The 17,067-nt window shown below is 53.0% G+C and overlaps 2 protein-coding genes across 5 annotated transcripts in view; one reads left to right on the forward strand and one right to left on the reverse strand.

Moving 5' to 3' along the window:
* The window catches only part of Akna (AT-hook transcription factor), a 46,290-nt gene extending 35,039 nt beyond the window's left edge, over positions 1-11,251 (forward strand). For all 4 annotated transcript variants that reach the window (XM_087904958.1, XM_087904957.1, XM_087904956.1 and 1 more), the window contains 9 exons: positions 347-564; positions 1,183-1,345; positions 3,483-3,659; positions 3,855-3,970; positions 4,541-4,687; positions 6,496-6,591; positions 7,357-7,473; positions 7,599-7,779; positions 10,242-11,251. In XM_087904958.1, the coding sequence (XP_087761084.1) occupies positions 347-564; positions 1,183-1,345; positions 3,483-3,659; positions 3,855-3,970; positions 4,541-4,687; positions 6,496-6,591; positions 7,357-7,473; positions 7,599-7,779; positions 10,242-10,479 (1,453 nt within the window). In that variant the 3' untranslated portion in view covers positions 10,480-11,251. The remainder of the gene's footprint in view (positions 1-346; positions 565-1,182; positions 1,346-3,482; positions 3,660-3,854; positions 3,971-4,540; positions 4,688-6,495; positions 6,592-7,356; positions 7,474-7,598; positions 7,780-10,241) is intronic.
* A 1,146-nt stretch (positions 11,252-12,397) lies between these two features.
* Orm1 (orosomucoid 1) lies at positions 12,398-15,439 on the reverse strand. Its single transcript, XM_048459384.3, has 6 exons — positions 15,280-15,439; positions 14,789-14,931; positions 14,487-14,584; positions 13,820-13,927; positions 13,617-13,720; positions 12,398-12,581 (listed from the first exon to the last, which is right to left on the reverse strand). The coding sequence occupies exons 1-6, from the start codon at positions 15,391-15,393 to the stop codon at positions 12,516-12,518; spliced, it is 633 nt and encodes a 210-aa protein (XP_048315341.2). The 5' UTR covers positions 15,394-15,439; the 3' UTR covers positions 12,398-12,515.
* Positions 15,440-17,067: the final 1,628 nt, after the last annotated feature.

Below are 17,067 nucleotides of genomic sequence, written 5' to 3' on the forward strand. Positions count from 1 at the left end.
TGCAGAGAGACCAGGATGGACTCAAGGGGAAGCAGAGGGTGAGGAAACAGCAGTGGTGCAGTCACCATGGAGACATCAGGCACTGGCCACCGGGGGGCCCGTTTGACTGCTCAGGTGTGCTCATGAAGAGGGACTCGAATTGACGAGATGAGCAGGACTTTGCTTCTTCCCTATATGGCTGCTGGGTGCATTATGATCAAATGTAAGAACAAGGATGCCCCAGATATCCTGAGACACTCACTGGAGACAGGAGCCCTAAGGCTGAGTTCACACTTCAGCACAGAACAGCTTGGGTACCATGGCCTGAGGCGCCTCTGTCTAACCTCAGTGTTTCCCTGGCCTCCAGCACTCCAGGGACATCAGCCCAGCACCTCACTGCCTCTGTGCCTGGTGATGGTGCCTCCCGTCCCAAGGCCAGGGGTTCTGTGGCTCCCAGAAGGTCCCCCGAGCCTGAGCCTGGCACACCCAGAAGCCGAACCCAGCGGCATAGCTCCAGCCTGAACAACTCTCTCCAGCAAGGAGCACACAGCTGCCAGCAGGAACAAGCACCAGTGGCTAAGATGCGTGAGTGGGGAGCCTGGGTAGGCTGCGGCCTGGGAAGGACCAAACCGTATGAATCGAAGCATCAAACAATCTTGTACTGCACTTCAGACTGGGAAATACTGTGGAGGTTCACCACAAGCAGATTAAAGATTACAGATAAGTGGGGGAGAGATGCCCAGTTGGTGAAGTGCATGCGTTGCAGGCATGAAGACCTGAGTTTGATCCCCAAACCCATGTGAAAAGGAGAGTGAGTGCCACTGTGCTAGGGAGGCCAAGGTGGGGAGATTACAGTGGCCTGCTAGTCTAGTGAAATTGGCAGCCCCAGGGCAGGGAGAGATCCTGCCTCAGAAACAACAAAACAACACACAGGGACGGGAGGATGGCTAAGTGGTTAAAAGCACTTACTGCTCTTGTAGAAGAACTGGGTTCTATTCCTAGCACCTCCACCAGGCTCTCATACCTGCCTACACCTCCAGCCACAGGGGAATATGACACCTCTGTGCTCCAAGGATACCAGCATGCACTAGTGAACAACACACACACACACACACACACACACACACACACACACATCTCTTTTTCAGCTGAAGCTCCCAGGCCTAACTCTGCAGCTCATGATGGCCTCTCTACCTCTCTTAGGACTTCCCAGGTCTGAGTTCAAGAGACAGAAGCAGATTTCCAAACAGCAACTTCGTAGTGGAGCAACCAGCCCAGCCTCTGCCCCAGCCCCCACAGCTGCTTCTGTGCACCATGGAGCAGCAGAAAGCACTGCCAACCTCCTCCTCACCAGGACGGAGCGCGAGTAAGTGGGCACAGTCCGGGCAACTCCACCTCGCTGTGGGACGGAAACGAGGAGGACGCTGGCCGTGGCAGTGTGTCTACCTGCCTTACACATTCAAGGGGCCTTTGCTGGGTCCAGGTGTGTCCAGGTCTTGCCTCCTAGCTCACAGCTGTTTTATGGAACCTCAGTGGTCTTGACTTCAAGGATTCTTGTCCATCCAATGGGAAATGATTGACAGGTGCACCTTTCTGACTCTAAGGCCACCCCCTACTAGCCCTGCTGTGCAGTGTCTATATTTCAGATTAGAACTGAGCAAGGCATGGGGGCCATACCTTCTAATTCCAACACCTGAGAGATGGAATTGTGAGGATTATGGGTTCTAGACAAGCCTGGATTAGATGTGAAAATCTGTCACCTCTCTCAGGAGTTTTCTGCTGAGATCCTTCCCTGATCAAATAGAAAACCCTCTGTTAACTCTTGAAATACACTGGGAACCTTGCAAGGCTGTCCTGTCCAGTACAGTCATGCTTGTTGCCCTGTGCACAGTCCTGCCCAGCACTGGTGTTCTGTGTCACGGTCTAAACTGAATTTCTCTACCCCCGCGTTCTACCTGGACCTCAGCGAAGGTGTGTGTGTGTGTGTGTGTGTGTGTGCATGTGTGTGTGTGCGTGCATGTGTGTGTGCGTGTGCATGTGTGTGCACACACATCTGTGTGTATGAGCATGTGGTGTGTGTGCGTGTGTGTGTGCATGTGTTTGTGTGTGTGTGTGTGTGTACGTGTGCAGAGAGACAAACAGACACATAGAGTGATACATTTGCTCACAATGTGCTCGGCCTTGGAGATACAGCAAGGGACTGGACAGGTCTCAGCTTTGGGAAGCTCAGCATCTTACAGTCCTAGAAGCTCGCACTGCTGCCCAAGTGCTGGGAGGCAAGGATGGTGTCCCCTCTCAAGAACCAGATGGCCATGACGAGAGACGAGATGCTCTGTGTGTCAGAGCCGCTAGGGTGGGCCTGGTGGCCTAGATCCTGCAGGGCCTTCAGTACTACAGGCAGCAGTTTGTACAGTGACTAGCTTGCAGGAAGCGCCCGTGAGTGCTGGGTGACTGTGTTGGCCCTGAGGACAATGAGCAGCCTGGTGACAAAGTGGCATGTCACTGTGTGCTCTGGAAGTTCCCTGCCTGCTACTGGGGTCAGCACGGAGGCCAAGAAGGATGCGCCAACAGCCGAAAGGCGACTCTGGACTCAGGAAAGAGGGCATTGTAAGAAGAGCCATTGGCGGCCTGCTGTGCTGGCACGCATTGGGGATTGGTGGTCGATACTTGGGGCATGTAGGGAAGGAGGACCTGAAGCACTCTGCTGGCTGCTTGGCTGGCTCTTGGGTGGGGTCAGGAGTGAATCTACAAACAAAGGTGAACTATAGTCCTTGTTGAACCTCAGGTAACTGAAGTGTTAAGTTAAGAAGCCCAAGAACCCGCCAGACCCAGCCAGAGGACAGGTGACAGGAATCCAAGCTCTGTGTCCCAGAATTAACCGGTTGCTGGGAGCTCACACTCCTGCAGTCACCATGGCCCCTGGGTTTTGCCTTGGAAACCCCAGCAAGCATCTCCCTGGGGATCACCTAGGAGACCCATGTCCGGTGCATACACAGCTTAGTTGGACATGACCAGAGGGAGATCCCCAAGCCTTCCTGTGCAGTCACCACAGAGATCGTGTCTGCAAGTGGCACCAGGAGACGCCCAATCAAGAGTCCAGGGATCCGGAGTGCAGTCCCCAGCCTCGGTATCACACACAGAGTGGATGCAGAGCCTGCCTCAGCCTGGAAGATGGCCACGCCAAGCCCAGCCTCTAGGGATGCTCCGTGCATGGGGTCTGTGTTGGGGTGTTGTTTGGTTTGTTCTCAGCAGTACTGGCAAGGCCATAGAACCCTGAGAGTTTAGCAAATGTGGAGCCTAGCAGGCCAGAACAGGCACTGTTATTTCCTCGAGTTATGCTGTGCCTTTGGACAGATGTGTGGTAAGGGACATTCCAGAGTCACTGGGCCATACAATCTGATCTTGTGCCTGCAAAAACAAAAGCCACCCCATTCAGGCACCACTGGGGACCGATAACTGTTCCTGGCTCAGATGTTCTTGTTTCTCTCTCCTCCCCGGTCCAGCCAGGCCATCAGGGATCTCCAGGCAGAGGTGTCACGGCTCCGCCTACAACTGGAGGACAGTCTGCATCGGCCACACCCAGACAACCCAGCTCCTGTAGCTTCTGCTTGCAACTACTCCGCCCGGACCCAGGACAAACTGGTGGATTCCTCTCCCTCCTGGGGCTCCCGCTATGGCAGGTAGAAGACCGCCCCCAGCTCCTACCTCCGTTTCCTATGGAGTTAGCCCACCTCTGGCCCTCTCTGGGTGCATGGACTCAGACACTTATGTCCCATCCACATTTGTTTAGTTTATGGCAGAGGTGCAGCTATGCCATGGTCATCTGTGGAGGCTGCCTCAACCAATCATGTCATCTCTCTCTTCCATGTTGCTAGTAAATCCACAGAGAGGTTGTCTGCTGAGCCTAATGGTATAGAACCAGCTGGGCCAACAGGAAGACTGCGAGCCAGGTCCTCCTCTGTGCCTCGGGATGTACCCAGACTGTTCCTGAGTAAGTGACCAGTGACTGGGACTGGTTTCTGGGGGACCCCTGTCAGTGCATTGGCTCTGTGGCCAGGGAACCCGGAAAAGCCAGGAGAAGGTGCTCTGTATGTATGTGTGGGGCTGGGGCTGTGCTCTGGGACAAGCACATCTTTAGTCCTAGCCCCAGAGACTATGCAGCCACCATCAGGAGGGAGCCTCACGAGGGTCACTAACCTCCATTGCAAGTGGACATATTTCTGCTGGGGACACTGACGCCTACACTGCAGAGCCCTCACTGACAGAGAACAGTTGTGGAGTTCGAACTGGGGTTCAACCCCAGTTCCTGTCCCTGGCCAGTTTGTCACCTGCTCCAAGCAGATAAAGTGACAATAAACCATATAGAAATGAAAGCACCTCCTGGATTTGCTGCACAGGTGCATGATAGCCACAAAGCCAGGCTGACATTCTGGAGGTGTGGACCCTTGGGAAGACCCAAGACCCAAGCACAAGCATCCCCCTGACCTCTGCCCTTGCATACTCACTCCTCAAGCAGTTCGAGCGTCTCACCTGCCCCTTCTGAGGCTCCCTTTCCACACAGGCTCAGAATTTAAATCGCTCTCCCCTGGGCTGTCATCTGAGAAGAGCAGGACCTTTGAGGAGCATCCCCAGGCTGCACAGGAGGGGACAAGATCAGTAGGTAGCATGAGGCCGAAGGAAAGAGTCTCCTTCCGGGGCCAATACACAGGTGAGCCTTGTGCACGCTTGACATGTGTCAACCACGGAGTGCCGTCCTCGGTCCTTGGTTTATTTTTAGCTTGTTTAGTTCCCATGTAAACATGTTGTCTGTATGAGGATATGTGTGCATGACCGCATGGGCTTGTGTGTTCTTATATGTGTGGAGAGGCTGCTATCTGCCATCTTCCTCCATCCCTCTCCACCTTATTTTCTGAGGCAAATCTGTCACTGAACCTGAATCTCACCAATTAGCTAGTCCGGATGGCCAACTTGCCCTGGGAATCCCGGCCCCTAGCTTCTCAGTGCTGGGGTTACAGCTGACTCTACCTACCCAGCTTGCCCTGGGAATCCCGACCCCTAGCCTCCTCGGCGCTGGGATTACAGCCGGCTGGCTGTACCCACCCAGCTTGTATGTGGTGTTCTGTTTGTGCTGTAAGCATTTTATCTGCATACAAGTCATCTCTCCTGCCTCAGCCCTTGGTTTTATTAAGTATCCCAAACCGGCTGGGAACTCAGAACATATTTGCTTCCATCCAGTGTGATTTCAGGAGTTTGAGTCCATGCTGGGAGCAGCCAGTTTTCCAGTGCCGTCAAGGACTTTTCAATAGCCGTCCAATACAGTCCTGTTCCGTCCCTGCCAAAGTCCCAGAAATTGGTTCTATGATGTCCCCTCTTCTAGCCATTTAAAAGAGATGCTGCTGACCCCTCAACTGAGCCTGAGGCAAGGAAGGGACAATGCCGACTCCTAAGACATGACACCAGTCATGACATTTCTGTTACACCAGCTTCCACGCCCTGCCTCTGCTGAGTGTGTTAATCACTCCCGCAGGGTGAGAGCTGGCAGCTACTTCTAGAAGGAGAGATGCAACAAGGAGCTTGGAGAGGGCAGAAGTAAACAGACGTCTGTACATATGTGCACACATAGTAAACAGATGTCTGTGTTCTGTGCACACACGTAATAAACAGACGTCTGTGTTCTGTGCACACACGTAGTAAACAGACGTCTGTACATATGTGCACACATAGTAAACAGATGTCTGTGTTCTGTGCACACATAGTAAACAGATATCTGTGTTCTGTGCATACACGTAGTAAACAGATGTCTGTGTTCTGTGCACACACGTAATAAACAGACGTCTGTGTTCTGTGCACACACGTAGTAAATAGACGTCTGTGTTCTGTGCACACACATAGTAAACAGATGTCTGTGCATATGTGCATACGTAGTAAACAGACATCTGTATTCTGTGCACGCATGTAGTAAACAGACATCTGTACATATGTGCACACATAGTAAACAGATGTCTGTGCATATGTGCACATGCAGTAAACAGATGTCTGTGTTCTGTGCACACACGTAATAAACAGACGTCTGTGTTCTGTGCACACACATAGTAAACAGATGTCTGTGTTCTGTGCACACACATAGTAAACAGATGTCTGTGCATATGTGCACACGTAGTAAACAGATGTCTATGTTCTGTGCACACATGTACTAAACAGACGTCTGTGTTCTGTGCACACATGTACTAAACAGACATCTGTGCTCTGTGCACACATGTAGTAAACAGACGTCTGTGCATATGTGCACACACGTAGTAAACAGATGTCTGTGTTCTGTGCACATGTGCACACACATTCACAGTGGGGACATCTACAGTATTGCTTCACATGTGCACAGGAGGCAGGCAGAGGACAACTAACAAAACTGCAAGAAGAGGGAAGAGACTATTAGACCTGCGGGAAGAGGAAAGAGACTATTAGACCGGCCCCGAGTCCACACAGGTGTTGACATGATCATTCTGGATTCTTCCCCAGGCCAGGAGTACCACATCCTGTCCCCCAAGGCTGTCCTGAAGGGCAGTGGCACAGCCTCCTGTCCCCATTGCCAACCCATTAGGACCCGGGGTACAGGTAAGAGACAGCGTTCTGGGCAGTTGAGGCTTAGCCTCTAACCACTGGGAAATTTCTTAGCGCTGGCTATGAACCATTTTGTGAAAGGAGAGGCTCAGAGCTTAAGTAGGTTGCTCAAGGCCGCACAACTTACAAGTGACATAGCCGGTATTTGAACTCAGGTCTTTATGACTCCGGAGCACTGGCCCCTTGCCACCGTGGATTGCTATCCTGACAGACCACATGCACTCATTCGCTCTCATTCAGCACCTACCAGTATTGTCCCTAAGGAACCAGCAACAAAACGGGGCAGCCACAGACCAGGGTTGCATGACAAGAAGGGGCTTGGGAGGTTCCCAGAGGGTGTACTGACCTAGCTTGGCCTGGAGAGCAAGAAAAGAAGTCTGATGCTCAGCCAGGGGTAACACCAGGGATCAACATCTTATGAACACCATGACCCTCACCCCCCACTGGTTTCCTGGTTTCCCAATGATTGTTCTGTGCTCTTATGAGAGGATCAAGACTATCTCAAAGACAAAATGGGTTTATCATCTAGAGGACCTGGGCATGAGATTAGATAGCCACTTCCTTTGGCAAAGTACTGTCTTGCAGCAGCCCAGCTTCCCCCAACTGCCGAGGGAGATGGGCAGAGTAGCTAGCACCGTGACCTAGCAGCATGTGGTCAGTGCCTACTTACACCATCGTGGTCGCTGTTTGTGTCCTCCGGCGCACAGCCTGGTGGCCTGTGAGGTCACCCTTTCCAGACATCTCTCTCTTCCCTTCCAGGCAGTGCTGACTCTAGAGAGCTGCCGGAACCATCCACTGCTGACGCCCTCCGCTGTCCTCTTTGTGGTACAATCAGGTCCACTGCAGAAGTAGATGGCCCCAGCTCAGCCCGCTCTAGTAGGAATACACGCTCAGTACCTTTCTTCAGTCATGGGCTTGGCCAGACCTCGGGAACGCTATAGGCTCGGCTGCATCTGCCCATAACCTCACACAGTTTCTATGTGTCCTTCCTTCCCTTACAGAGAAGGACACCCCAAGGAAAACTGCATCTTCCAACCCCAGTCCCAAGCTGAAAAACAGGGGCTCACCTGTACGACCGCTCCCTGGACTCTGGTACCTAACTGCTGCACCCTCAGCCCCAAGTTCACCAGCCTTGGCCTACATCTCCTCAGCTCCCATCATGCCTTACCCACCAGCCACTGTGTGAGTCTTCCCTTCCAGCTGCCCTAACCTGCCCGAGCACCTGCAAAGCCAACTGTCTTACATCACGTCAAAGGGAAGGGAGCCATGGTGGCTCCTTCTTGTAAAATGGGGCACAAGCCTGAAATTCTTGTACTCACTCGACAAACCCTTAGGGGCAGATTACAGGGTTCTGGGGACCCAGTGGTAAAGCAGACTGGCAAGAGTGCCCTGTCTCTGGGAGTCGCAACTTTCTGGGTACCGAGAATCCTAGTGATGTAGTGAGTAAATCTGTATTTTTATAAAGTAGTAAGAATAGTTTCTTGTTTTTCCCTCCCTTCTTTTTTTTCAACTGATTTTCACTGGTGGAATGGTTTTCAGATTTAGTAGCTAGACGATCTGAGTGGACTTTCCACAGTTCTCCCACCACTATGCCTCCCCACAGCCTGCTCTGATGTCTCTGCATGCACACAGCCTGCTCTGATGTCTCTGCATGCACACAGCCTGCTCTGATGTCTCTGCATGCACACAGGCTGCTCTGATGTCTCTGCATGCACACAGCCTGCTCTGATGTCTCTGCATGCACACAGGCTGCTCTGATGTCTCTGCATGCACACAGCCTGCTCTGATGTCTCTGCATGCAGACAGCCTGCTCTGATGTCTCTGCATGCACACAGCCTGCTCTGATGTCTCTGCATGCACACAGCCTGCTCTGATGTCTCTGCATGCACACAGGCTGCTCTGATGTCTCTGCATGCACACAGCCTGCTCTGATGTCTCTGCATGCACACAGCCTGCTCTGATGTCTCTCTCTGCATGCACACAGCCTGCTCTGATGTCTCTGCCTGCACACAGCCTGCTCTGATGTCTCTGCATGCACACAGCCTGCTGCTGGAGAACCAGCTCCAATGCGTCAGTATTAGTCCAAGCCTGCGGCTTTCCTCTAGCATCTTTGATTATGTCTGAGGCCACTTTCTATTCTGAGATAACATTCAGGATCCCCTGCATTTAACTGGGCTCCTCTTGGTTGTGGCTGCTGCTCCATATTGCCCTGTCCACGCCCGTGACGTGCAAGGACCACCGACTAGATGGTTTTGAAGTTGAACACCAGCTACCAAGAAGGGAAGAGTGGGCATGGTGGCCTGGTAACATTTCAGGGTCAGGCATGACTGTGCAGGAACACCCTCCCCTCTCATCACTGCTGTAAGCCTCAGTTTCTCCATCTATTCAAAGGGGGCTGGCTCTGCCAGGTACTGCTGTGTGGGGATGGAGCAATGCATGTCTCAAGACTCCCCTGGATGTCTGTGGAGTGTTTTCTGTACTCTGGGAAATGCCATGGCGGACTGAATGATGCTTTGGCCGTCTCTCCAGGCCCCCTTCTAGGCCTTACTGCCACCAGCTACTGCTCAGCCCGTTTCCACCACTGTAAAGTGAGTTAGTTGGGATGCAATGTTATCCATAGACAGTCAGGCTCTGTGGGGAATGGCGGTAGCTGCCTCTGTGGCTGCGGATGCCAGCAGGGACAGAAGTCCAAGGCACCAGCAGGCAGCCTTGCATCGTGTCCAGGCCCTGACTCGCATGGCATGGGCACCTGCCCAGCTTTCCTGTCCCTGGGCAGGGAGATTGGTGGCATTTGTCAGTCCTCTGGGAGCCTCAGGCTTCTCTACTGTTCTCAAAGCAAATCTTTACAGTCTGGGCCTAGGGAAGAGCTCACGAGGTTGTGGTGGCCCCAAGAAGAGGGGATGAAGTAGCCAGCAGTTGCACAGATCACTGTAGCTCTCTGGCCAGTTTGTTCTGAGATGACAAAGATGACCACAAGAAGGAATGTATGGGAGGCCGGTGCTGCATCAAGGGCGGCCAATAGCCTAGTGCCTTAGGTATAGTTAGAGCAAGCCACGCCCCAGGTTAGGCGCCTGGGCCAGACTGCAGGACTGAGCATGCTCCATGGCTGAACTAGAAATTGCAATGGTGCTGTGCTGCCACCTCCTGGCCGTATGCAGCCCCGCAGCAGAGGCCATATAGTTCAAGCGCTTTTGGCTTCTGCCAGGAAAAGCTAGGAACTCTCAGGGCAAGCTGGTTCTCAGGTGAGCTCTAAGTATGGGAGCCATAGAGAGCCCAGATTCTCCACAAAGGGGGGAGTGTGAACTGTTCTGATACCTCCAGGAAGCACAGTCGTTCATCTTAGCATTCTCCATCAGTACCTGCAACCCGCAGATTAGAGAATGTTCCAGATACTGGTAGAATTCTGTAGCAGCCCCAGGGTGCACACACAGGCAGCACACGGTGGGTGGTCTGTAAGTGACTGCTAAGTGAGAGGATGGTGTGAGCTAATTGTGCTTTGCGCCTGCCACGCGTATTCTCCTTCATCCTTCCAAGTTCATCTCTCCACATGGACCACGTAGAGCGAGCAAACAGACCAGGGTGTCAAGCAGAAGTGCAGCTTTGCCCGGCTCTCGCTAAATCGTGCTCTTCTTCCTTCTCCCCAGATACTATGCAACCCCAGCACCTACCTCAGCCAGGACAGCCTCCCCGCCTGCCCGGGGACGTCGGGGAACCTGGCACTCTGTCCACCTGGGTCTGAATGACCTGGAAGAGCTTCAGGCGGCACTCAACGAGGCCGCACAGGCTGCTGAGAATGTGCGCGCCACCACCCAGCAGCTGAGCCGGTCCCTGTCTGCAGACCTGCGCCACGCCAGTAGCCTGCGAGGCTCTTGCCTCTTCTGACTCCCTGGAGACTCTGAGACTGAGGAGGCAGGCAACCTCTGTTGTCCGCTAGTCAAGTCTCCTGGAGCCATTGATGGCTGGAAAACGCCATGCCCCCTCCCGAGGAGCGCCTCCTGCCTGCTCCATGTAGCATGCTTAACATGGAGAGACACTGGCCTGGGCAGTAGTGGATGAAAATCCAGGGGACCAGCTCTGTCTTACAGGTGTAGTGATCAAGGCCACCTCTGTCCAGGCGGAGCCTCTGAGACTTTCCTTGCCATCCCTTCTGCCATGCCCACCCGCAGCTAACAATATGGATCTCACAGGACAGAATGTCTCTACACTGGGGAGCTACCTGAGCTTGGATCCTTCTCAGAAGGCCAGCAAGGACAAGGAAAGCCCAAGGTCACTGCAGTGTTCCTGTGTCTGCCCGTAATAGCCACGCTGAGGCAGGGAGACCCTGGCTAGGGATGTTCATCCTAAGTAGCTGTGGACAGGGAGTACTTGGGGACCCGTGGAATGTCTTGGGATAGAGGCTACCCATGTAGGGCCAGAAACAACCGCCAGCCTCAGACCTTCCTGCTACCTGTCAGGCCCTGGCTGGCTGAGGCCGAGAAACCAGGCCAGCACCCCTTTCCCCATCCCATAGCAGAGTGATCGTAGCATTTCTGAAATGTGTTTTTCACAGATTGTTTATGTATTTGAGGCATTTAAAAATCTATTTTCGTTATTAAAGCAAATGAAGGAAAATGAATAATGGTCTTAAGAAAGGGAAAAGAAATTCCCAAAGCTACTTGTGCCTGTGGTGTTTACTGAAAGTCTGTGGCTTTTAAAGATGAGGGTGGCGGGGAGTGGATGCCCAGCTAAGCTCTCCCCAGGTGCCTGCTGCATAGACTTCCAGAACAATCTGCCTGCCCTTCTATTGTCTCTGAGCGTTCTTTTCTCCTGCCGTTAGTCTAGAGAGGCCAGCAAAGCAAGGCTGTGGTAGCGGGAGACACCCCAGGTCAGATTCTCCTTCCAGGTGGAACAGCAGCCTCTGCCCGTGCCCACCTTGACACTGGGCATGCAGTACGGTTCTGCAGTCTCGGTCTCCCCCCAGCGCTGACAGTCAGAGCGGGGCTCCCCAGAGCTGTCTGTACCAGCTGCCTGTCCCGTTCTGGGAGGAGAGGGACGCCATGTCAGGAGGCTGCAGGCGCTGGCCATCCAGACAGCAGAGATGACCTCACCAGAGGGCCGAGTGTAGGTGGGGACCCCTCCCCAAGGAATGGCGCTGCCCATGCTCAAGCTGAGTGGTCCTCTCTGAAAATGTCTTCACACACACACACACACACACACACACACACACACACACACACAGTACGTCTCCTGGATGATTGCAAATCCATTTGAGTGTGAAGATTATCTCATACCTTGTGTTTGCCACCCAGTGGACTGAGCCCCCAAAACTCCAGTCATAGCAGGGAAACAGCTGTCAGCTGTTAACAGTCTCTTCCCACAGTGTCACTGGCTTCTGGCTCCCTGCGAACTCCTGCTGGGGTCATCCAGCCCTCGGACCTACACCTAAACCTACCATGCCATCTTGCCTTGGTCTTTTATACCATGCCTATGGCAGCATCCACACGAGCCCTCCTGTCTCCCAGCTCACCTCTCCTCAATGATTAGGATGGCACCCTTGTGATGGGCATTACACTCCTGGAATCCCCACCCCGGCTCCTTGGTGGTCTTCTGCCTCGCTGTCTTCAGGTGTGCCCTCTTGGGATTGGCACTTACAAGAACAGCAGTTTTCCAGCTCTTTGTGGCCTGACTCGGCCGTCTCCTCCTGGAAGCCTTCTCAGATTTCTCCAGGTGGGGCTTGGTGGACTTAGCTGAGACTCTGCTCGTGGCAAGTCTCTCCGTGAATGAATAAATGGATGAACGAACGAATGAAGCAAAGAAATGGTTATTGAATGTTTTGCCAAAGCTTTATTGGTGTGAAGAAAGGACCAAGATGCATAGGGTGGGCTTGGTGAGCGTGAAAACAGAACACAGAGAGTTGAGCCCGTTCACGCCTGGCCTTCCTAGGGACCCTCCTCTGTCTTCTTTCTCTCTGGCTCACGCTGCTTCTGCTGCTGACTGCACATATCCTAGGGGACAGCAGGGAAGAGAGCAGAGTGGCTGAGCCAACTGTGGTGACATACCTGGGGGTGCTGAGGCAGGAGGATTGTAGAGTTACAGAGTAACCAGGCTGGTCTTGAATTCAGAGATCTGCCTGCCTCTGCCTCTGCCCCCCAAGTGCTGGGATTAAAGGTGTGTGCCACTGCCAACTGGCTATAAATACATTTTTTTAAAGGGAAAAATGATCACAATGATTGACCAGAAAGGCAGGGTAGTGTCGGCTAGATGGATCCGAGATTTACCACAGCTTCTCTGGAGTATATAGCTCAAGCCATTCCCCTCTGAGCCTCAGCTTGTACAGCCCATTGAGTGGGAGCACAGAGTCCCCCAAACAGTCAGAATTTCTGAGCATGCCTGACCACAGGTCCGGGTTGAGCCTACTGGCTCCGCCGTTGTGAGATGAGGCACCTGAGCCCCAGGTGACTGGGTGAGCTTTCTTTCGTGCCCTGGTTGTGAGGCGGGGCGGTAAGCTGTGAAACACCTCAGTTCTATTGATTGTTTGCAGGCACCTTCCCCCTGGGAATGCAGCTCTGGGGGAGGCAGGTAGGGCTCAGGTGGGAGTCTCTGGAACTATGTGCAAGCTCTTTGGCTGATCCTGTGACAAAGCCAAAGCTGAGGAAACTTTTCCCTCAGCCAGGTTTAGAGAGCATCAAGACTCTGGGCCACCCCTGCCTATACCCTTGCCATCAGTCCTGCTGGGGTTGGAGTTGCACAGAAGACTTCAACCACAACTTGTAATGAAAATGAAGGCCAGGGAAAAGCCCGGCACCCTGGCACCTGCTGTCCCCTCAGTTGCCCCTTCTCCTGCCCCTTCTCCTCCCCAGTCTTTCCAGGATCTCCTTCTTAACCCCACATACACCCAGCCTCGTTGCCTGTCTATGGTCTCTGTGAATCTCAGCTGCCACAGCAGGCCGCAGAGTTCTCCTCACTGGGCTGCCTTAGCCTCTAGGGCCACCCAGAACGAGCCCACGCCCAGGGTGGTATCGTCCAGCCTCTTCACTTACCTTTTTCCAGTCAGCATATATGATTTCTGACTCGTCCATTCCCAGACTTTTGACAGCTTTCAGGAATTCCTCAAGAAGCTCTGGGGCAATATCTGTCTTGTTCGCTGCAGGGAGAACAGGTCAGGCAAGGATGTGGGATGTGGGTGGGGGGAACCAAGGGCAGGACCCTGTGGAGCTGGGGATCGGGGCGGTGAGGGGCCTACCGTAGAAAGACAGTCCCCAGTTGTTCTTGTCTTCCGGGGCAAAGGCAAGCATGAAGCCCCTATGTTTCATGGACACTTTCAGGTGGCCAACATATTCTGCTGCTTCCTCTGCAAGAGGAAAGGCTCTGAGTCACGGGAATGGTGCCAAGGTCTCCATTCCCAGGGCGAGGGAGCAAATAGCTGTGGGCAAAGGCCCGGGGCTCCTCAGAGCCGCCGTGTGCTCAGTTTCTGCTGTGCTTCATAGATGAGGAATGCCAGGGGCCTCGGAAAGATGGTGACTCTCTACCCCCATTCCACAGCTGAGGGGCACAAGGGTTAAAAGCCTCGGGGCTGCTATGCAGTGTCCGACCAGGCCCATCAGCATTTGTGTGGCCTTCCTGTGTGTTGTCCCTGGGGACACGGAGGCATGGGTGAAGTCATGGCTGCCCACCTCATGGGTTCCCACTCTGAGCTCACAGCCAATGGGAAAGATTGTTAAGAGAATGACATAAGCACCCTGTGCTGTTTCCTCCTCCGACCCTTGCGATACCCTCCCAGAAAGGGCCAAGTTCACATAAAGCATTTCCAACAGGGCCAGCACACGGCATGAACTCTGTTTCTGCTGGCCAGCTAGTGCTCTCTGTGATCCAGGATCCACGGCCTTGACCACCCTCTCCCCTAAACTGACCTGACCCACATGAGTGCTGGCTCTCACCAAATTTGGACAGAGTCCCATTCTCTCTCTGGACTTCCAGCTTGCTGGAGTTAAAGACACACCGGTCCTCCCTACAGGCAAAGAGAAGGAGAAGAAATAGTGAAAGGTAATCAGGAGATGTGACCAGCATGGGGGTCAAGAGGCAGGTAGAGAAGACAGCTGTCCCCGTTCCTGAAGATGGGTGGGGAGGCCAAGCAGAGTCAGAGTTTGCTCAGGTCTCCTGGTATCCAGGAACGGCGGCCAGGGCTGGGTGGGGAGCTGCTGCAAGGACTCACGTGGTCTGGTACTCCTGGACCAGGATGGTGTCGTCTGTCAAGTTGGGGGTAAAGTAAAAATAATCTGCCTGTATCTTTTGAGCTGCCTGTTTGAACTCGGGGTTGCGTAGAGCAGAGCCGATGTAAAACCATTTGCCAGAGAGCTGGGAAGATAAAGGCACACAGGTGAGCAGGCCTTGGTGCGCATCAGTCAGCAGTGGTGGGAGGCAGGCGAGAAAGGGCTCCTGAGACACACATAGGCTGGGATCACACAGGCAACTCAAAAATCAGCCCTCCACTGCTCTCTTCCCTTCTAGAGACTTCAGAAGAATGCTTCTGAGTTTAGAGGCAGGGGATTGCCACAAATCCCCACCAGAGTCCCAGGCTGGTTAGAATTTCCCTCAGGAGAGGCAAGGGCATTAGCCCAGAGATGAACACAGACAGGGAAGGAAAAGTCCGAGGAAAGGTAGCTATGTACAGTGCTCAGAGTCAGGCCCTGGGCAGGTACTCACCCAGATCAGTGTGTCGTTGGTAATAGCCGTGCCTGTGATGTTGGCATGTTCTGGGTTCTGGGCCTCCAGAAGTGGCGAGAGGCTCAAAATGACAAGAACCACATGCAGCACCATGCCAACACTCAGGCACCAGAGCCAGGACAAACTAATCCATGGCTGGAAGGTACGGTGACCTTTATAGCAAGATGTGGGCAGGGCACAGGAGTCCAGCCAGGGACTGCGGAGCTGTGACCCCATCCCACCAGTGCTGGGAAATACCTTGCGCAAAATGCCCTCTCAAGCCATCTGCAAGTGCAGTTCTCACAGCCAGCCCTGGCCCAGACTCCTGCCCTACAATTTCCTAAAAGCCAGAGTGTTGATTCACGGCGAAGGTGGCTACAAGCTACTCTGAGGACACCTAACATGTCACCAGCCATAGATTTTTAATATCGATCCCAGGTAGCAATCCCATCCATTTCTTATCCCATGGAGCATGAGTGAGACACAACCCCCAGCCACAAATCAAACCCCAAGGTGCTATGAAGAGGATCCAGGTCAGAGTTGGGAGTGAACTTGGAAGACACTTAAGGGGTCAGGTTGGGGGCCAAAGTCAAAGATGGATGGTTAGATTTCAAATGAATGTGATGTTTCTGGAGAGCCCTACCCCCCTGAAGACAGCCAAATACCCAACAAAGGCCGGTGTGGATCTGAGTGGAATATCTAGTTCAGCAAATGTCCCAGTATCTCAATCAGACAAGGATGTGGCAGTGCTTGTCCAGCCCAGGAGCTGTGTCCAGCGTCCAGCAAGCATCCGGTTCTAGTTCCGCCTGACGGAGCTCGCTCTTTGTGCACATGAATGAACACTCTCAGAAAGTGTTGCTATGGCCAGGCATGGTGATGCCCACTGGGGCAGGGGATCATTGTTGGACGCTTGAGACCAGCCTGGGTTACACAGTGAGCTGTTTCCAAACTTCAACAACAACAAAAGTGCTATAGCATGTTTACAATTTGTTCTTTCTATTTCCTGTGGCATCCATATATTGTTATATTTTAGAGTTACAGTTTTAATGACACATAACTTGCCACTCACTTACTATATTCTGTAAGAGCCTGCCTTCCAGTGGATATCCACACCCGACCCAGGCACGTGCTTTCCCGAACTCGGGGCCCACGAGAATGGACGACTGTCCTGAGGATTAAAAGAGACACACACAAAAAGAGACCTTTGCTCATTTACCAGAGTAAATGGCAACTTTATTAAACTCAAGTCGGGTATTTATACCAGTGGGCAACCAGGATCAAAAAGGGCAAGGCCTCCTCCCAACAAAAGCAGGAAGGAGAATAAAGGCCCCAGTAAAGGAAAACTCCTCCCACCCAGAGGGGGCTGGGGAACTGGCCTCTGTGGGAGTTTTTCCCCAGGCAGGTGGTCGAGGGTACAAGGCAATGTCAGACAGGTTAGATGGGCCTTGGCGCCTGAGCTTCTTTGAGGCAGGTTGAGAAATTACCATTTTAAAGTAAAATAGATCCCTCAGGCTAATGTACCAGGCTGTATCAGAACCAAGGACGGAACTAGCAGGAAGCTTAGCTGGTTAGCATAAACATTATTTGCATCCAGTATTTTGGTCTCAAGGATCAGGGAGGACAGGGTCCCACAATATTCTAACTTCATGAGACCCTTTCTTTAATCTGTGGCATTTCGTATGCCCATGACAAGCATCAGAACAACACCCAACCATCCAGCAGAAAAAAGCATGTGTCGACTCCCACATCCCGCATGCGGGTAACTCTGGTGGTGTGATTTAAAGTAGC

This window comes from Myodes glareolus, chromosome 3, assembly GCF_982192425.1.
Source record: "Myodes glareolus chromosome 3, mMyoGla1.1, whole genome shotgun sequence".
Taxonomy (NCBI): domain Eukaryota; kingdom Metazoa; phylum Chordata; class Mammalia; order Rodentia; family Cricetidae; genus Myodes; species Myodes glareolus.